At 44.7% G+C, this 21,689-nt stretch overlaps 1 protein-coding gene across 3 annotated transcripts in view; it reads left to right on the top strand.

The window, feature by feature from the left end:
- The window catches only part of OSBPL6 (oxysterol binding protein like 6), a 3,803,429-nt gene extending 3,782,360 nt beyond the window's left edge, over positions 1 to 21,069 (top strand). For all 3 annotated transcript variants that reach the window (XM_069616111.1, XM_069616109.1, XM_069616110.1), the window contains one exon: positions 15,688 to 21,069. In XM_069616111.1, coding sequence (XP_069472212.1) covers positions 15,688 to 15,796 — 109 coding nt within the window. In that variant the 3' untranslated portion in view covers positions 15,797 to 21,069. The remainder of the gene's footprint in view (positions 1 to 15,687) is intronic.
- The last annotated feature ends 620 nt before the right edge of the window (positions 21,070 to 21,689 follow it).

The following is a 21,689-nucleotide window of genomic DNA, read 5'->3' as shown; positions in this document are numbered from 1 at the left end:
TACCTCTGTGATGAAGCTATGTGTTTATTTTCCAATGTTGAAGTTGGAGAGCTAGTAGATTGATATGGCACTTTATCAATGAATTCCTCCCCCTTTTGGAAGAAACTGTGTGAGAGGTTACTATGTTCTTGCATATTTAATTTATGAAAGTGGACGTGTTCTCGAAATTGTCCAAAAGTGGACACTGGCGTTGAAGGGCCTAATGAAAGGCGTACCCTTTTGTCTAAATCAGCCACGATAACTGGGGCTAGCATGGATATATCCGCAGCAGGAAGGAAACTATTCTCTTGCGTGTCTACATCATGTGTATCGTTTTTTTTATGGTTTCTTTTTCAGCAAATAGATCATGAGTGATATCTTTGTTTGCATCTTTCAGGGAGCATACTGCTGTTTTCTTGGGTCTCGGCATTTGAATTCATTTCAGCCGCGTTATCAGCAAGTTGAATTGAAATTGAGAGAAATGAGCGTTTTTGTTTAGGGAGGATAGGCAAACTTTCAGTTTTTTTTTTTTTTTTTTTAATACTGACAGGGTTTATGCCTAAAGACTCTTTTTAAAAGAGAGTCCTTGATTTGTTTCCCATTGCGCAGTGTAATCTCCATCTTTATTTAGAATTTCTACTCTTAACAAGTTGCTGTATTACTAAGTATGGTTTTCTCAAGTGTGTGGGCTCACGAGTCCGCGATTACCTTAGAATGCAAGTTAAAGTATAGACCCAGCTAAACCACGCCCCAACTTAGCAACACACAACCCTGCTCTTCTCGCTTTTACAGCAGTCTATGCAGATAAATGTATCCGACCTTTACATCAGAGTATCTATGTACACATTAACATCAAAAAGACCCTAGAGATGCATGCATACATTCATCATAGCCAAGTACTCACTCAATGGGGGCTCACCGTAATTCCCGTTCTCAAAAATAAATGCCCTTTAACATCAGTATGTAGTGGTGAGGCTGGAACAATAGACACTACTTTAAAGAAGTAACTAGACAGCGCCCCGCACCACGAACTGTGAACAGCTAACAGTACTTATCCGTACTTTCCAGTGCGCGGCGCAGGTTTCGCCAGGGTGTAGATATTTAAAGTGGAGGGATGGTCGTCACTCAGCAGGAAAAGGCGGAGCTACCCTCCTCGTAATACACCTTAAAAATAGAGATAGAAAAGGGATTTTAGTTATCTAGCTCGTATAGTTTCACTATAGAGTAGACATAAGGAGCATACAGTTTCAATTGGGATATGTCTGGGCCAAGTTAGGAACACACAGTCACCTCCTATTTCCTCCAGGAAGGGTCAGGCAAGATGGGTGTTCTCATTAAAGACGTCCTCCAGGGTTGAAACGATGTCACGGCCCTAGAGCTGATCCTGGCTCTGTAAGATTGTTGTGTACTGCCACAGTGCAGCGCTGGGCTAACGTTGAAGCTGCAGACGTTCCGGCAACAGCTAACAGTACTTATCCGTACTTCGCAGTGCAGGGTCTCTCTGCTGTGTCTTCCACAAGCCCTAAAGCTCTGAGATCATTCCGCAGCAAGACCTTTCCTGGGACACCTCTCTGAATGGTCACTGGAATCCTGACCACTTTGCCATTTATAGTAAGATTTACAGGCCTAACTGGAAAATTGAGAGGTAGGCCATCAGCCAACTTAGTGGGTAACAGAGGAGCTCTGGCAACTTCCTCTGGGTCCTCCAAGGTAGAATCCACTACAGTTATGCTGCACCCACTATCCCTAAGGGCAGGAGTATCTACTCCATTAATCAGCACACTGTCCTTAAAGTAGTGCTTGGTATTATCAGGAATCCTAGCATAAGCCTATGAGACTTTAGGCTCCCAGGAACCCAGAGAAACTAAAACTACCTCAGAATCTATCCCACTGGGGAAGGAGTCTGAGGAGAAGGATGCCCCTGTAATCTCTTCTTCCTCATAGGAGGAGAAGGCCAGATTGGCAGAATGGACTCTCAAGGTTTTAACCTTACATCTGGGGTCCCCCTTCAAATGGTCACTTGCTCCACAAGCCACACAAGATCCACTGGGTCTTGGGACATAGGTAGGCTTATTGTAACCAGAGTTCTGTTTTGGAGGATAACCTCCACTACCCTGTGGGTTCTCTTGTGACTTACCCTTAGATTTCTTTTTTTGTGGCTCTTTTGGGAGGACGTTTTATCAGATCCCCACCCTCCTTATGTTTGGACTTTTTCCCCTCCTCCTGCTTACCAGGATGAGTCTTGTCCTTATGGGACACTCTATGTAACACCCATAAATATGCTGCTATGGCCAGTATCTTAGGATGTAACTCCTTTGAATCTTCCAGATGCTGCTTAAGCTCAGGGGAACAAGATGCAAAAATGTGTTCAAGCATCACAAGACATATCATACCCTCAAAGGCGGAGACCTTATAGCCGTCAACCCAGCCAGTCAAGTTCTTCAAAGAATCAGTCACATGACACCCAAGTACTTCCTTCTTTCTTTTTGTACTCTCTAAACCTCTTCAAGTATTGGGCAGGAGTCTTCCTGAACTTTAAGATGAGAGTTTGCTTCAACATTGCAAATCTACTCTTTCAGCTTTTGACATTTCCATAATAGCACTGTAGCCAGAATGGGGTAGTCTGCTGAGCAACGATGCAATCTTATCAGCATTTACAACCTCTTGAACTTCACATGCATACTCAAAGGCATTCAAGCAGTCCATAATGTCATTCTTCTCATCATACACACTGAGCACATCTTTAGGAAATCGTGGATGAGAGGAGGACCCAGACCAGTGTCCAGATCCCTTGGATCCATTTGTAACTTGAAGCTTGGCCAGTTCCAACTGCCGATCCCTGTCCTTCTGTTTTTCTGCCTGCTCTATCTTCAGCTTAGCCATGTGAAATTCAAGCTCCTTCTACCTAAATAGCATCTGTTGTTTCTTGAATTCCAGCATGGCCTCAGCATCAGAGCTTGCAGAGGAAACACTAGACATTGCATCCTCCCTGTCCTCATGGGCACCATGGATGAGGGCAGCGATAGAACTGTTACTTCTGTCAGTGGTAGCAGCTCCACCTCCTTCTGCACTCTCATCAGAGCCTATGGCACTGAGTTGCAACTCTTGCCATTCCATGATTCTCTGAATCATTTCCACTTTTGTACCTTGAGCAAGTAAACCTCTCTCCGTACACACCTTTCCCAATGTTTCTGATCTAGAAGCATTTAAGGTTATAAATGTACTTGTTTCCATTATATTAGATAGGTCTATAGCCTTTACAGTTATTATTACTAGGTCACTATGTATCCGGTGTAGGGGTAATCTGAAATGCCTTCACTAGTGTGCAACACTGGATACCTTCAGTCCTATCCCACCGCTGTACACCCATTTGTTAAGACAGATTTCTGAACTCTGACCTGGTGGGCAGAGGTTCAGAAGGCCAGTCTAGTTTCTTGGAACAGGGTAACCTTCTGGACAAGCCAGAACAATAAAGGTAGCGTTGGTGACGGTCAAGACTAGGTCTCGGGACAGGTGAGGGTGACTGAAAGACCTCAATGAGCACACAGAGTAAAAGGACACTTTCAAATCACTCCTAGTCAGGTGTAGATATGTTAAAAATACATATAAGTTTATTTCAAGGCCTTTGAGTTTCAAAACAAATGAAATCACAGTAATACTTCTAAGCCAACACAATCCTATCAATATACATATATACAAGACCAATGGGGTCTAAAGGGTTAATGCACGAAATGGGTCCACAACCTAAAAGGGGAAGGAAACGGGCAGTGCAAATATTCTTTAGTCCCTTCTGCATCAAACACAGTCCTAACTGAAAGGCAGTCCAATCCCTAAGAAGAGTGGAGCCTATTGCTCAAATGTACTTGCAATGCTGGCGCACGCGGTAATGCAGATGGGCAAAACAGGGTCTCTTTAAGGGTCTGTAGCAGCTCAGGAAGGTGGGTGAGGTGATGCAGAATAATTTCCCACTATTCGTGGAGGGTCTCCCCAACAGGGCAGAACAGGTTCCAGAGTTTGGCAATATTTCGCTAGTTTGCACTAGCAGTGGAAGGCGATGTGCCCTCAGGGGCCACTTGTGCTTAAAAATTGATGGATGCACTAGGGGCCACCGGTAAGAGTTGCAATTACTCACCGAGCCCCGATGCACTTCGGTCCAAACTTCGGCAGTCTAGTCCACTTCGGTTGCAGGTTCAAATGCGGCAATCTCGCGGCTCTGCAGCTTTCAGCGACGAAGATACAGCGTTGATTCTCAAACGAGACCGTGGCGATTTCTCCGCTCCTGGTGGATGGATCAGGCCAGTTCTGCTGTAGCAGGCGGAACTGTGCCTTGCACAGAGGACCACAGCTGCAATGAACTTACAAAGTTCGTCACCACGGCTGGACGACACGGTAACCATGTATATTCCGGTTTGGGCGTACTCACTTTACTCTAGACCTGGGAACACCAAGTGTACGAAATTCAGTGTGAGAGTGCCGTGAACACTGAGCATGCGATGTACCAAGTTTCAATGGCCTCCTCGAAACGGCGGCGGTATCAGGGCAAAGGTTCTGCGCAAGCTGGTCAGCCCAATGGTGGGCACAGGCACGCTTCCAAAAAGGCTTACTTGCAGGTTTTGATGAAGGTGCCGAGAATAGTTGGTCCCACTATTCCAATGGGTCGAAGCGTCTTCGCAGACCTTCTAGGACGACCAGATGCAGAGGGGTCCAGCGGGACGACAGTGGGCTCAGGGTGCCAAACCTTCCAGCGGGTCACCAGCAGTTCCTCGAGTCGGCTTCTAAGTTTCAGGATACTTAGATCCTATCATTCGTTCAGTGAGAACTCCAGAGATGGACCTGGTATGGGTTTTTGAAGACCTCTCTTATCCAAAATCTCCTTTGCGCCAAAACGAAGAGGACTCAATGGGAGATCTGCTCACATACAGGCATACCATACGTGGAGGCACCCAGGATGTGTGTTGGAACTAGACAGTCCAGCCCACATCGTGGGGGCGCACACTAAAGGCAGCAGAAGTCCGCGAAAGCTTGGTGCTTAAAAATGACAGGAAGACCAAGTGCACCCACAGCCGCCATCTGTAATTGAGGCTGCGTCCATGTATGCTAAACCCCAGGCTTCCTCGTCCAGTATCGCCACTAGAGCCTCCTCAACAAGGAAGAAAAGACCCTTGATTCGTACAGCAAGAAGGTTTATTTGAATGCTGGGCTACACCCCAGGCAGGCCAACGCAGACGCTATTTTCGCTGCGGCTAAACAACGCCTGTGGAGGGAGGTGAAAATCGTGGCCCAAGATATCATGGAGGCCTCCGTGAGCCACATCGACATGGCTAATCGAGCAATCTGTCTGGCAACAGACATGAGGAGCACTGCCTGGTTAAAGGCCACTATGTTCAACCAGGATGTGCAGGACAGAATCCTTGATCTTCTGTTTTAGGGGGGGGGATGTCTTCCATGCCTCACTGTTGAGGAGCTTTGTAAAAAGAAGACCAGCTCCCAGACGGCAAAGTCTCTGGCCATACTTAACAAAACGGCGAGTAAACCGTTCGCTCAGTCTCAGTCCCGCTCACACAAGGGGCGCTCATTTGGCGGCTTCCACGGGTTCCAGGACCGCAAAGCCAGACAGCCAGACAGGTCACCCAGTCAGCACATGAGAAAGCACCATAAAACAGCTCATAAGGGGTTCCTTCCAGTCCCCCTCCTCTGCCTCAATGTCTGACCAGAGGAAACAATGACGTCCCGCTTCAGGTCCATAGCACCCCAGTCGGGGGCAGGCTGGCCCTGCACAGTCAGGCTTGGTTGTCAAAGTTTGCAGACTCCTGGGTTCTCTCAGTAGTTTCCTGGGGCTTCCGGCTACCTTTTCCTTCTCCCCCTCCGAGTTCCCCTCCACTTCCACAGATTGGCACCCCATTACTCTTTGCAGATATTCGCTCCCTTGTCGAGAGCAAAGCGGTTGAGCAGGCCCACCCTCAGCCCCCGGAACAGGGGCAGTGCTTTTACTCCTGCATCTTCGCTATCCAGAAGAAGAACCAGGCGGGCCTGCGAGTGGTGTTGGATCTATCCTCCTTGAATCTTGACCTACCCTTGCAGAAGTTCAAGATGGTGACGCCAGCGCTTATTGCCGAGACACTGTGTGGGGGAGACTGGACGGACTTCCTGGACCTGAAGCACGTGTATCTCCACGTTCCCATTGTGCAGCCTCACCGGGCCTTCCTCAGGTTCCGGGTCATGGGCCTGCACTTCCAGTACAGGGTTCTGCCCTTTGGGTTAGAGCCAAGAGTCTTTACAAGGCTTATGTATGCGGTGGCGGCTCTTCTCAGATCGGAGGGGTTGCACGTCTACCCGTACCTCGACGACTGGCTAGTCAGGGGTACTTCTCCGGAGCAGGTTCGAGACTCAGCGGACAGACTCATCTCTACCCTATTCGAACTGGGGCTTTCAATCCCTGACTGACCGGCAGAATTACATCAACTGGCTGGATCTTATGGCTATACAGTTGGCACTAAGGTCATTTCAACCAACCATCAAGGGCAGGTAGGTGTACATCCAGGCAGACAATATGACCTGCATGTTTCATATCAACAAACAGGGGGGGCACCAGGTCCCCCCAACTGTGCACGTTGACACTGGATATCTGGGAACGGGTTATCAGCCAGGGAGTGTGGCTCGCAGTGGTCCACCTCCTGGGGGAGTCCAATCTGGAAGCGGACAGGCTCAGCAGCCTTGCCGCCGACAACTGCAAATGGCAGCTGAACGGGAGAATCCTCGGGGAAGTGTTCAGCAAATGGGGTCACCGACAACAGACCTTTTTGCGAAAGCTCACATTCGGACGTTCCTGCAGTTCGCATCCTGGGTTTGAAGGGGACGCAACTCTCTAGGAGACGCACTCCAGATATCCTGGGAAAGAATGTGGGTTTATGCATTTTCACCCAGACCACAAGGTAATGAGCAAGATCAGGAATCCCACGAACCTCAGGATTATCCTTGTGGCGCCTCGCTGGCCCACGTACACATGGTTCTCGGACCTGAGGCAGATATCTCTTCAGCCATAAATTCTACTCCCCCCCCTCGGGAAGGGCCCTCTACTACCAAAGTGGGAAGGCGTAGTGCTACACCCCTCTCCAGAGATGCTAGCCCTAGCGGCCTGGTTCCTGAGCAGCTAACTCTCCAACTCTCCAGCACCTTTAGCTGTCCAGAAACAATCTTGAGATCATTCAAAGGGCCAGGAGTCAGGCTACACGCAAGCAGTACAAAAGAAAATGGGCAAGATTCTGCTTTTGGGCTAAGGAACATGGTATGAACCCACTGACATGCACCCTCGAGTGTTGTCATTTTTCAGCCTTTCTCGCCAGGTCTGATGTCCAGGTTGATACCTGCAGAACGTACCTGGCCGCTATCGGTGCGTATAGGAACTCCTACTCTCTCGTCCTCTCTTCAACCAATGCTGTGGTAAAAAAGCACCTCACAGGACTGACCAGACTGATCCCCCGGTCAAGCACCCTCATCCTGTCTGGGACCTGAATGTAATCCTAAGCGCTGTAGCACATGTATCATTGAACCCATGGCCCTTCTGGTATGGCTTACTTCAGCTCGCAGAGTAAGCGAGATCCAGGCGTTAGTCGCCTCAGAGCCTTACACTAGATTTCACAAGGACACGGTTGTGCTCTGCACACACACCAAATTTCTTCGGAAGGTGGTTTCATCCTTCCATATCAACGAGGAGATTGTGCTCCACACATTCTTCCCGGAACCCAAGGAAGATGCAGAGAAAACGCTCCACTGCCTGGATTTCACGAGGGCGTTGAAATTCTATCTAGACAGAATGAAGTGCATCTGCAAGACGGACACACTATTTGTAACATTCGGAAGCTCCAGGCCTGTGCAGCAGGCCTCCAAGGCATCCATAGCTCGATGGATGACAGCAGCGATCCAGGAGGCATACAAGGTGCAACATAAGGATCCGCCACAGGGCATGCACGTGCATGCGGTAAGAGCTAAGGCGACTGCAGTTGCTTTCCATCGCCACGTGCCCTGGCAGGCGATCAGCAGGACGGCAACATGGGCCACGTTTTTGGCTTTTGGCAAGCACTACTTCTTGGATACCAGTGCCAAGGCTGATGCAAAGATTCAGCCAAGCAGTGCTCGGAAATCTATTTGCCTAGAAGGCCAGGCTCCTCCCCAGAGCTTTGTATCAGTTGTAATCGCCCATACAGGATGTAGGAAAGGGGACGGGACATAGGAGTAATTAAGTCCATAGCCCCCTTTCCTTCATACGTCCCACCATCCATCCCCCTATAATATGACCAGTGAGGTTGTTAGACCCTAATACAGCCGACACGTCGAAAGGGGACTGAGGAATGTCTCCTTCTGGTGGAAAAGAGGTTCCGTTCCCATCCTTTGCGTGGGACGCCCATACAGGATGGAGGAAAGGGGACTATGGAATAGGAATACGCTAGTCACTCCGGTGAGTAACACTTTTTGTTTTATGGGTTAGGGAGGTAGGAGGCCAGGTGTGGGTCATTTGCCATGCCAACTCATGTTTGGCTCTAAGAGCAAAACCAGACACTCTGGTTCAGCAATGGCTCTGCTCTACCAATGAATTCTCTAGCTTTGCCAACTCTTTTTTTGCAATATGCCTTTTTATTGAAATTTTGATGAACAATGCAAGGTATGGTGCTGATAAAACCCACTGTGATATCATTGGAATCTCATTTTACATTTTCATTAATCTTGACACCCCCCAAAAATTAAACAACAGCATTCAAATTAAACTAAATTAATATATGAACATAAACAATACAACTAATAAACAAATCGGTTCCATCAATTGGCTTGAGCAAGATTTCTGGGTTCTCAACATTATGCCTTCCCTCTCTCCCAGATTCGGTTGCTCTCGCTCCCACAAGGTGTTCAGCTCTGCAGCAGGTGTCTCGAAGGTTTGTGGGTGAAAGAACATCTGTTCTCTGTCCTACACAAAATCAAAGAATGGGGCCTAAGTGCGGGACAAACATGTTATATTTCCTGCCATGTGTGCAGACAGTTTCTCCATTGCAACTATTTCCCAGACTTTTACCCACCAGTATGACAACATCAGCCCCTCTTTTGAGTTTTGCTGCCAGTAGCAGTTGGGTTATTAGATCTGCCCTATGTCCTGATGCTGTGTATACCCCGTCTTCCGGGACCTCCCCCAAGAGCATGACTCAGGGACATAGCGGGAGCAGTGCACCAGTGATGTCCTATATTCTTGACTTAATTTTTTACCAATAAGTTTGTATTACGGGCCATTGCCACCAAATGTGAAAAAAGTTCCCCAAATCCCTGCCAGCAGTGATCGGGATAGTCTGGTGATATCACGTTCAGGCGCTGTGTTGCAATGTACCAACTCAAACATAGTTTGACTGCACATTCCTTATACCCTGTCCACCTAGAGCTCTTGTTGTTTCGGGTCCATATACGTTGTCAAGAGTCCAATGCGATTTCCACCCCTGAGTCTTCCTCCCAGTGTTACATGTATGAGAGTTTATCCTCCAGCTGCGCTTTATCTAATGAGCGTTAATATCGGGTAATTCTATGGGTGGTTTGCCGCTCAAGGAGCTGAAGTTCAATTCCCTTTTGAGGTTGTGCACTCGCCTGCTTTATTTTATGATTGGAGATCCAGTGTCTGATCTGACAGTATCGGAAACGCTCTGCCTCTGGGAGTGTGAATTTGGTTTTGCATTCTAGGAATGTGAGAGGGAGACAGTCCTTATTTTTTGTCTTTGAGTCTTAAGGGCCCCAAAGATTCCTAGCGGCTGAATGATGTTTTTACCATGTTCTGCATCACCGGTGATAATGGTCCCAACCCTGGTTTGATTCCCAACTGTGTACGGGTCTTATCTTGTATCATAAGAGATGTTCATGTGGATTCAAGCAGGCCGGCCCTATAGTGTCTGGTTAAGAAAGACAAGTGGGCTAGCGGGTTGTCACTCATGCTCTGCTCTGTCACCTTCCATTTTGGCTTATTTTCCTCTGTTGCCCAAACGAGCATTGGTGCTATCTGAGCCGCTTGATAACACCTGTGTATGGAGAGGACTCCCAATCCTCCTAGCTCCGATGTTCTAAGAAGCGTTTGCCGCGGGATTCTAGGATCTTTTTCCTTTCCAAATGTACTGCCCTACTGCCCTTTGTAGGTGTGCCAGCTCTTTATCAGAGATGTTAATCGGTAAGGCCTGGAATGTGTACAGGAGTCTGGCAAAGGTTGCCATTTTGACTGCAGTCACCCTTCCAAGCCACAATATGTCTTGGATTTCCCAGCTTTTCTGGGTGGCTTTTGTTTCCTTCCATAACTGCGGAATATTGGCCCCATGAAGTGCTCTATATGTGTTAGTGATGTTTACCCCCAGGTATGTAAACTCCTTTTCCACTCACCTGAACGGGAAAGCCGACTACCGTTCAAACTGAGTATTCTGCGGTATTCCTATTGACATCCCGATTTGATTTTTGGTGATTAATACAAACCCAGAGACTCTGTGGAACTCCTCCAAGAGGTCCATTAAGGGAGGGATCGACTGTTTGGGGTTTTGCAGAAAACAGATAACGCCATCCGCATAAAGCGCCACTTTGTGTCTTCCCAGCATACTCCAGGCCCTCTATGAGGGGACTATTCCGAATTGTATTTATTTAAATTCATATAGCGCTTTAATCCAAAGCGCTTTACATGAGGAACAATTAATTACAACAAGCAATACATGACATTGAATTCTTTGTGCCAGTGGTTCTATGGCCAGTGCAAAGATCAAGGGTGACAACGGGCACACTTGCCTTGTTCCCCTACGCAAAGAGATCAGGGGTGAATTGTTCCCATTAAGCGATAGTGGAGGAGATTTGAAATCTCGCAAGGATTAGCTTGAGGATATTCGGTCCGAAACCGTACCGTGGCAACAAGGCCTGTGCATCTAAGGCTATAAGTGATAATCCCCTCAGGAGTTTCGTGGCCGTAGCTATTAATTCAACCACCCTCCTGATATTTTTGTGGGCCCCTCTGTACTTAATGAACCCTGTTTGGTCTGCATCAATTATATGTGGGAGGACTTCCTGCAATCTTGCTGCTACGATTTTACTGTACAGCTTTGCATCTGTTTTCAGTAGCGCTTTTGCGCGGTACGAGGAACAGCTGTCAGGGTCCTTCCCTGGCTTCAATAGTAGAGTGGTTGTGGATTCTGCCATAGTCAGTCACTTTTCCAGAGGTGGAGAATGAGTTAAAAAGAGCTGTGGGGTGTGGGGTCAGCTGTCCCACAAAAGTTTTATAAAATGTATTAGTGAACCCATCTAGGCCAGGGCTTTCTCCCCAGGGAGGGATTGAATAGTTTGAATGACTTCTTGGGCTGAAATGGGGTTTTCCAGTGCCTCTCTCATCGTCTCTGAGATCTGAGGGAGTTGGGCTTGTGTAATAAATTCTTGTATACGGACATGGTCCCCTTTATGTGAGGCGGATGCGTTCTTAAAGAACTCTTCCATGGCCTGTAGCTTCCCCAACTCCGTGGTGACCCTCCGACCAGCCCCGGCTCTCAGGGCCCCTATATAGTTAAGGGTAGACTTCTTCTTGAGCTTCGCCGCCAATTATTTATCCGCCTTATTGCCGCTAGAGTAATAAAATAGCTTTGTCATAAGCAGTGATTGTGCGGCTTTCCCCATCAAGTGGGCTTCTAAGGCCTGTCTGGCTATTCTAAGATCCCTTAGCGTGTATCTATTGCTTTTGTTTCTTTCTCTTGTACCACTGCTTCTAATTCATTGCGGATCAGCTGCTGAGTCCTACTCCAAGATATTGTTTGACTAATTAAGGTTCCCCTGGTGACTGCCTTCCCTGCGTGCCATATAGTGCGGATATCAATACCCTCTGTCATATTTTCCTGGACATATTGGGTTATTTCTTCCTCCATCACCGTCCTCACTGCAGTGTCCCGAAGTTTGTGTTCATTAAGTCTCCAGGGGGGATTTTGCCGTGGGGTCCCTTGTGTAAAGTCGATTTCTAGTTTCACCGGGGAGTGGTCCGTAAGTGCTTTCGTCAAGATTTCTATAGTAGTGACTAATGGTAAGAGAGTAGGGGAAACCAGACACTTATCCAACCTGAGGAAACCCCTGTGTACTGCTTAATAGAAAGTGTACTCCTTTTCCGGTGGGTGGGTGAAGCGGTACACTTCAATTAATGTAAGTTCCCTCAGTAGCATGGTCATAGTGTAACAATTAGATGTGTCATTATTGGTCAGAGCCAGGGTTTTGACCATCGTTGGATCCACCACGCAATTAAAGTCCCATCCCAGTATTACATCACCGTTCATAAAGTTCCCCACAGTCTCAGTAAGCCCCTTCAGGAATTCTGCCTGTTATTCATTTGGACCGTAGATCACCCACAGTGTGATTTTCTGGCCTCCCAGGTCACCCTTGACCAGCGTATTCCTTAGACTTCCTGTGTTTGTAGTGGTAGGCTCTTAGGGACCATTATCGCCAGCTCCCGTTTCTTGTGGCCACTCATTGCAAAGCATGCCCATGTGAACCCCTTGCAGATCGGACGTTTTTCATCTTCTTTTAGTAAGTGGGTCTCTTGGAGGAATGCAATGTCAATCTACATGGAGGTAAGCCGCTGGACGATGGCTTTCCACTTTACCAGCAAATTTAGACCCCTCACATTCAGGGTCAGGCATTTTGTATTAGGGTTTTCCACTGTGTGCCATGTCTTTTGTGCTATGCATACCCTGTGTGATGTGGAGAGAGTGTGCCAGCCAATAGCAGTAAGTAGAGAACTTCTTGCTCGGGAGGCTAACATTGTAGGAACTGCCATGAACCGAGAGCCAGAAACAAATACTATAACGAAAAATAAAACAGGAATTTCTATCCCCAACCAAACCCAAACCATACTACTCAGGTCTATCCTCCTGTGCACTAGCAGACCTGTCATCTGTCGATTACGATGACATTTGGTTAGATGCCAGTCTTTCATGACGATATCTCCTCCTCCTGGGCCAAGTAGCATGTGGAGTATGCGCTCTCCCATTTAATATATGCAGGAGTGGCTTTTCTTATCAAAGGACTGAGGGCCACGTGCATATATTGTGCCCGTGACCAACTTTTATTGGCCATCTTGTTTCTGGAGTGCCTTCTTTCTTGTCCCATGTTGAGCGCTGCCTCTGTGAACTTTCTCTGTCTCGGCCTTCTCAGTTTATCTCTGGTGGTCCACTCCTGATTTTGCTGCCGCTCTCCTCCAGTGGAACCCTTGTGTGGCCCATTCATCAGTTTTGCCACCTCTTCTTCAGTTCTAATTGCGTATTTCTGGTTCTTGAAGTCGAATAGCAGCTTGCACGGAAACCCCATCTGTATTTTATCTTCTGCGCCTGCAGCCAGGCCGTCACATCACGCAGTTTCTGTCTGTTTGCCAGGGTCCGTGGTGCCAAGTTTTGAAATAATGCTATCTGCTTTCCTCTGAACTGCACTAGCTCTTTCCTCCTAGCAGCTGCCATGATCTGTTCTTTTTGCCAGAAGAAGTGGACACGAGACAGGATGTTTGGTAGAAGGTTGTGGCGCTGTCACTGCGCAGTATAAACCCTATGCGTCCTGTCTATGCCCATCGCCATTGATTCAGGGAGTTCAAGTAGTGACAGAAACAGCTCCTTCAGGTATTCTCCCAGTTCTTGGTCCAGAACTTCCTTCGGTATTCACAAATCCTAATATTATTTCTTCGAGAGCGATTCTCAAGGTCCTCCTGCTTGGCCCACATCATTTCCAGTTGTTCCGCTATACCAAGAAGTGGTGAGTTCTGCCTGGTCATGCGCTTGTTCGCATTGTGTGTCCTCAACTTCACTTACCCTCGTTTCCAGCCCAATCATGTGGGTTTTTAGATCTGCAACTGTTCTAAGCATTGTTTCTTTAGTGCCCTTGATCTCTTTGATGAGGTATTGCTTGAGCATGGAGTGCATCTCTTCCAGGTCTTCTTTTGTGAAGGATGCTGGTGTCGGAATCATAGATGTGGGTGGGTGGACCTCAGCCTGTGTTTCTTTGGGGTTATTCTCCTTCTCCCCCTCTTGTATCCCCAATAGTGTCTTGATGTCACCCGTCCACGACATGGGCTTCACTCTTCCCTTTGACATTCTGCCTTCTGTTTAGCTGCCAGACAGTGTTTAGGTGCTCCCTCCCTCACGGACCAATCTGCTGTGCGAACTGGGTTGATGATGCAAGGCACAAGCTTCAATTGTCTCCGTATACCAGGAGGTGTGATTCTGAGATGGAGAGAGGTCTGTGTGTTGTGGAATTACTGCATTTATGCTTTTGTGGGTTTCCAGGTCGCGGCTGCTCTACATAACCACTCAATCCCCTACTCTGCACCTTTTGGGCTGCTCCTCCCTAGATTCCAGTGCTGCTGCTGCTCATAGGCTCATTTGCATTCCCACTGTGTTACTTGAGCTCGCTGTGGCATTTATTATCACCACTATGCTGACCCCTTCCTTGTCAGGGTTTATTCCTCCTGTGCTTTCCACGCAGTCGGGCCGCTTCCTAACTGATGCATTCACTGCCGTGGCCATGCGGTGTTGATGCTCCTCTTTGATGGCTGCCCCCGGACGCCTCATGACTCTGCGGGAGCAAGCCCACACTGTGTATGCCCATTCCAGCCTAAGCTGGTGTCCATAGTGTGTGGGGAGGACTGCTGCCGGACTCCGCTCCTCCCGTGCCACCCCCCCCCTTACTTGTGAATGCCCTCAGGCTGTTGCGTGGAGGCCCGGCCGGTGTCCGCCAGTGCCTTTCTCTGCCAGGGCTCACAGCTCTCCGACTAGGCTGCCTCCGGCTCCGGTATTCCACCACCTGCAGCCGACCGTCATCTGGCGCTCTACCAGCTGCAATCCGCTCAGCGTGGGCCAGGATCTCCGGCACACTGCACCATTGATTCCCAGGGGTATCTCGGAGAAGAGAGATCAGGCGGTCATTTCTCTGTGCCCCCCTATCTGTCTCCCAGCTTTCCCAACTCTTTACATTGTTCTAAAACTAAAGATGGGATGGGATGGGAGGAGATGTACCCTGCTGTCAAGTGACAACTGTAAGGGATTGAAAACCGGGCTCAAATCCCAGCTTTGCCGTTTCACCCATTATATTATCCACAAACATAACTGAAAAATATATTGCAGAAAAGGAAAGTAATGCCAATAATGTCTTCTGTATATACTTGAGAATGTGTAGGAGGGGGATAGGCCAGTATTGAGATTACTTGTTCTGGAAGTTGGGGCTGCTGTACTATGGGCCTGAAAAGTAAACTTGCCCCCCAGGCAAAATGTTTCCAGTCCTCTCCTGCATGTTAAAAGAAAACAATAAGAATAAAATGAAAAGGATATCTGATGTTAGTACATCTAAAAGGTGAAGCTTTTTAAGGAATAATAGCACAGTGACGTTTAACAGAGTGTATGTGTACGGAAGGTGTCAATGATGGAGAACTATACTTTCAGGAAAGTAACCATTCTGTCTTCAGACCTGAAGCATCACATTTTCCCTGTTTCCCACGATTGTGTCACACCTTAATTAGCTTTGTTACCGAGGCCAAATAATGCAATATTGTGAACTCGGACACTGCATGAATCTTTTGTATATAGCATTCCACGCAACAATAACCAATGCATGGTGAACATCATGAGGTAATTTATTAACAACCTTTTCAGAATGTTTTTGTAAATGTTCTTATTCTTCTTTGTATTTTTTCAGGAAAGTCACTGAGGCCCACCATAAAGAAAACTGGTTCTCCAATGATACCTACTGGGAATTGAGAAGAGATCCTGGCTTTAGTAAACTTAAAATGCCTGTGCTCTGGTAGTATGAGAATGCACATTAAGTAAACCTATCAGTTTTTGAATAGATGAACTATGCACAATTAGATTTCATGTATACATATATATATATTTATATATATATCCATACATATTTAAACATACCATTTCCAAGTCATCTGAAGACTTGCCATTCGCTTTTATATTCATCTTTGTAACAAGTCTCTGAAAGTGCATTCCATCAAGCCGACGGTCACATTTGGATCTTGTTGGATTCCACTGCATACATTGAGGAAGCATGATAAGGATAACGTTTGAGTTATCAAGTAATCCAGAACAGCAGAAAGCAAACCAAGCAAGAAAACCGAAAAGTTTTGTGACTCCTTTCACAACTAGGACGGGTCATCATATTTGTGGGGAAAATTCGACTTGCAAAGATCCCTTCTGGCTTTAAGGTTGTGATGTGCTTAGAATATCATGGAAATGTCAAAAACATATTGCACCTTTCTGCATATCTTGTTCACATGCCACAGCTCATGCCTTAACAACAGACCTGTAATAAATACATTTTAATTGTATGTATCCGAAACTCTAAAGTGCAGGAATATATTTTAAATAACTGTGCTTTTGAGAAAATATGAAAAATTAACTGAAAGAAGATGCACTAGCGAGTAACCTTAGATGGTGGAACATATTGTCCTTTTAGGGAAGCTAGTTGTACTTTTATTAAACAAAGAAAATAGTTTATATTTTTGATGCATTTTGCCGTGGTTAATCAATGTTTGATTTATGCAGGTATGAATTCATATATCCACACTTCTCATTCAGCAGTTTTTTAGCATTTTATTATTTGTTTGTTTTTGAGTTATTTCGCATTGGCACACTAACTCGTTGGTATCAAAGCGCTTGCGTATGTCAAACTGAAGAAAAAAGACAACTTTATCTTGTTATGATAAATCAAACTTGACCATAGATGCCCTGAAAACTATTGTCAGATTGTTCATTGTATGAGCATGCACGTGTGAAGTTACTCATATGAACTTTGTCATATAATTTCTGCAGTAGGATCATGTTCACCCCAAAATATTTGAATCATTTAGATGGAATTTGACGTTTGAATGTACCACTGTTTACACATGCAGTGGTTCTTAGCCTCGCATGGTTATGGGGGTCAAAAACGTTATTAGTGAGAGTATGCAATGAAGTTGAGTGACATTTTCCAAACATGCTATTTTGGATCATGTGCATACTGGGCCTGATTTTTAAAATCACTCGTCTCCTTATTACCTAAATCACTCTTCTCCCTAGTCCAAGTAACTCAATGAAATTTGAGATTGAACATAGAAAGTGAAGCTCACTGTTGATTGTGCTTCAAGAACATTATGGCTGTGGCTTGGGTTACATATGGGGTGGAATTGGGTTGGCAGTGTCCTCAAAAGTATAGAATCGGAAAAAATGAAGTATGCAATGCATTAATTATGCACAGGCATCACATTGCCTTGAGACCCGTGTGTAAAGTATACATCACGTTGTCGTAATACGTGCTTTCATAGTCCCCTTTTTAAAAGGCAGCACTTTGTGCACTTTTGGTTGAAATCGACCAATTGTATACACATATATTCATAAATATGTATATGTGTATACAGTAGTGGGGGTGAGAGGGTGTGTAGAATATGGGGCAGAGGAGGCTATGGGGGACCCCCATGTTTTAAAAATCAAAACCGGTCGAATTTATGACGAATGAAGTCCACATGTTTAAAAAGATGTCTATTAGAACATGTAGTACCCACAGTGTACTTTGTGCGTTATCTTCACATACAGGGAATACCTAAGTCCATTTTCTTAGCCCTATGCATGTATGTAATTAGTTATTGTGTACTTAATGCATGTTTGCGCTTACGAAAATGTAGAATTATTTCCCCTGTAAACAAATATTTGTAACTTAAACAACAGCCCCTCCTTGACACATACCCTGAAAAAAGCCATCTTTTTGTGCCGTTCTTACAACAGATATATTTTCATGTAAGTTAGGTGTCTAAATACATATGGAAAGTGCATGCATAGATCCTTGTGAATGGCCGAAAAGTTACTACTTTATGTGTGGTAATCACATATGCATTGTATTTATCTGGTCACTCCTCTGAATGCCAATTGAAAATGTGTGTGTTGTATATACGTGTCCTTGTCATACATTACACACATGTAAGTCACTTTTACAGGTGTACTTTACATATCTCCTTTCTTCGTGAAATAAACAGACTTAATGCATACATACACGTGCAGTTTTTTCAGGCATTAGTCTAGCTTCCGCCTAGAAAATGCCTTATGAATTGGCACCAGTATTTGCATTCTGTTTTCATGTAGCAGCACATGTTTGGTTTGAAAAGCGAGATTCAAATTTTATTGTTACCAATTTACCAATTTGTATAATAAAAGTCAACAATGGAACTTTAAAGTAGCATCATATAATGTATACCCAAATGTATTGATGTTCATGCAGATAAGGGGCCAGGCCCACGCAGTTTGCACATGCTCCTTCCTGCATTAGTGCTGTAGATCTTGCATTGTATTGTCAGCACCTCTATAGGGAGACAGCAAACATTTATTTCCTAGATGTCAGTAACTAAAACTATGATTGCAGAAATTAAATCTTCAGGCCATTAGATTATTTGAAATTCATTTTCTGTGTTTTGAAAAAGGATGCACCATTTTTTAAAGTTGACAAGGGCTTTAGCCACATTCTGTTTAAATCTCCATCAAGAAGCAAAAAAGTTTAGGTGCACAAGACCATACAATGGCAAGTTTCTGTCCCCTTCCAGAATATAATGAAAATACGTTTGGAGGTGTCGGAACTCGCATGCTGCTTCTCCCATGGAATTATTTTACATATATATATGTATTGAGTCATGCTAATGCTGTACACTTTTGGCCGTCTTCACTCGATTTATTTTCTAGCATTAAACAGTGCCTTCTTCATTTGGGTGTGCTCTTCAGATTGTTTTTACCCATCTTGCACACTGAATCATCTATTTCGATATTGTATTTTGTGTAATGTGTAGCACCTATTGGGATAAGCAGTTAGGGTTTCAGCATCAGGCATGAACATGGCTACCATACATGTTAGCCTCCACTGCGGCAAGAGCTTGATATATCCGTCTTCAAAGTCCAATAACTTACCAGCCACGTTTGGCTTAATATTAATGATAAGATATCCAGTTGTACTCTTTTCGATACACTTCACAATTGGCTACACTAAAGTCAAGAACAAATAACTGCATCGAAAGCAAAAGCAACCAAAACGCCAAAGGAGGGTGATACTCCATCAATGAGCGACAGAACATTGAACTGATATACGTTACTGTAAAATTGAAACGTTATATTTTGCCCAAAAAACCTATGTATTCAATACATATCCTTCAGAAATGAGAGAATATATCAAGCGTTGAGGTAACAAATCGTACATGCAGACATTCAGGCAAATGAATTTAAAAGCTGACATGTCAACAGATATCACCTTAAAAGTGCTATATATGTGATCCTCCATCAGGAATGCAGAGATGCAGTTTCATAGGTTGTGGGGCTCACTGCTTGCCCTAACATTAATTTGGATATTGGCTCCCCCTACTGGAATTCATTGTTGCACTACCATGAATGTTATGTCACAGGACTATGCCCAACCCCGCCCCCCTCCTCCAAAATTTCACACTGCTACCTTAGGGCAGCATGGTTATGTGTCCATCGTCCCTTACTGGAAATACCATACAACACTTATGCATAATGGCCCGCTTAAATAAAAGAAAATCAGATTCCCTTCTAAAAACCAAGTATCGATTCTGACTGTTGAGCCAAGCAAATGTATTTATTTTCTGTAGAAGTGTTGCCAGAAATGAGAGTACTGTGTTTGACATTGGAAGCATGCTTTTCTACCAGCAAAATTTGCATGCATTGTTTTTATTGGAAATGAGTTGTCATATTGTGGGTCGGCTATTCTTTATGACAATTGACTGTTAGATTATAGCTGCTGACATCATTAATCATTCATTGACAGCACAACAATGGGAAATGACTGGCACCTTAATTACGTCTGGCTAAAAAACAGTGATCACTACAGAATAAAATAGCACTGACTGGTAGCATTCACTTTGTTGTATTATCGTTAGTGGAAATGCATAGTATCCACCAGAAGGCTACATTAGAGAAAACTACCACCCAAAAATGGTGTTAAACATCACCTATGACAAGATCAGTTCTTATACTGATTTTATAAAGCTCAACATCTAAAATGAGTCTTGGTGTCGCAACCAAGCTATTGGATAATTACATATGGCTGATAATCATATGTAATTACATTAGTGCTGATATTACTGCCCAACAGAATTGTATTATCAGTGGAGTGACCATTTCAAACTATTAGCATTTCTTTTGTAACAAGGTCTCTGGATTCTTATGCTGAGCTGCAGTAAGTTCTGTTACACTCCCCTTAAATATCACTCCTCCCAGGTGCATTAAGTACCATGGGAATTCAGTTCCTTGAGATGCCGAAGCATAGTGAAGGAGAAGTAGAGCCTTATACGATTCACTATGTGAGCCCCATGCAAAGTAGAAGGAACCTATGAGCTACTTGTAGTAACCCATTAGACAATGTTTAACATGTTGGACAACTCCAACTTGACGTTTTCTGTTTACTGTGTTGCTGGAACCGCTTCCTGGACTACAGCCATATATATATTGTCTTCCACCAAAGCTTTAAAGACGTGTACATATTAAAGAATGCATTCATGTTTAATTCAATAGATTTTAAGAATAGATGGTAAGAAGCAGTGAACAAACAATTTCAAAAGAACAAGCTTGAATTAGCAAACAACATTTGTAATAAATAAATCACTGAGTCAGGATACATGCATATAATATATACATACATATAAAATCATATATCTACCAGCTGGCCATTTGATATGCATGTTATTAGTATCTCTGATTTTTGCAAGGCATGATTACCTTCAGTCCTTACTAGCATAATTGTTTTAAAAAAACAATAATTAAGTTGACATAGAATATGATTTCCTTGTTTTCGTTATTCGTTATGTGCAGGAAATGTATTTCATTGATCTGGGTGTTCATTGGTCTTGTAGCACGTATATTATTATCATTGTTATTAATATAATGACATTTATTGTGAGTATTTGCACAGACAATAGAAAAATTGTCAGAAAATTGTATACATTAAAGATTGCTATAACAACAATGGATAGACCGCCATGAATTGTACAAAAAGAAAGATAACATTGGACCTAATTAAAAAAACTTGTTCAAATGTTAAGACATTTTGCTTTCTCTCACCCTATGCTGTTAATGTTGCATTAGTGTGTCTTAATTGTTATCACTGCAAGCTTGTGAAGTTCCTCTGGGTTTGCCCAGAAGTGAAACAGCCTGACTTCTATCAGCAGAGATTTCCCTTACGGTACCTTCGTACATTCATGAATACCCATTGGCCTGAGCTCAGTACGCCATGTCTGAATAGAGAGCATAGTTGTGTAGGTGACTGTGAAATATGGGTGTCCACCTCTTCCCAAAACTAGTCAACAGATTGGTGATGACTTGGTCCACTCATATTCAATTGCTTCCTTGATCAAGCAGCCTTTTTTCTTTATTCTGATGCAGTACTGCTTGGTTTGGAGAAATCAGCAACATTTCATTGGAACCAATCTACAAAAAGCAAAATTAACAAAAATTAACCAGGAGAGGACAGTCTTTACTGGTGTCAGGCTTTATTAAGGTAACACATGATCTGGAGTGGAAATTGTCAATGGACAAACAAGGAGTTTGGAAATCTATTCCCGCAATAGAGTCACAGAAATGCAAAGCATGAGATTGCTCTAAGCATTGGTTAGGGGCTACGTTTTGAGGCCTTTGTGTTCATTCATCAACAGAGGATGCATT

The sequence above is a fragment of the Ambystoma mexicanum genome, chromosome 9 (assembly GCF_040938575.1).
Source record: "Ambystoma mexicanum isolate Mex_15411 chromosome 9, UKY_AmexF1_1, whole genome shotgun sequence".
Classification (NCBI taxonomy): Eukaryota; Metazoa; Chordata; class Amphibia; order Caudata; family Ambystomatidae; genus Ambystoma; species Ambystoma mexicanum.
This window is presented reverse-complemented; position numbering and strand designations above follow the sequence as displayed.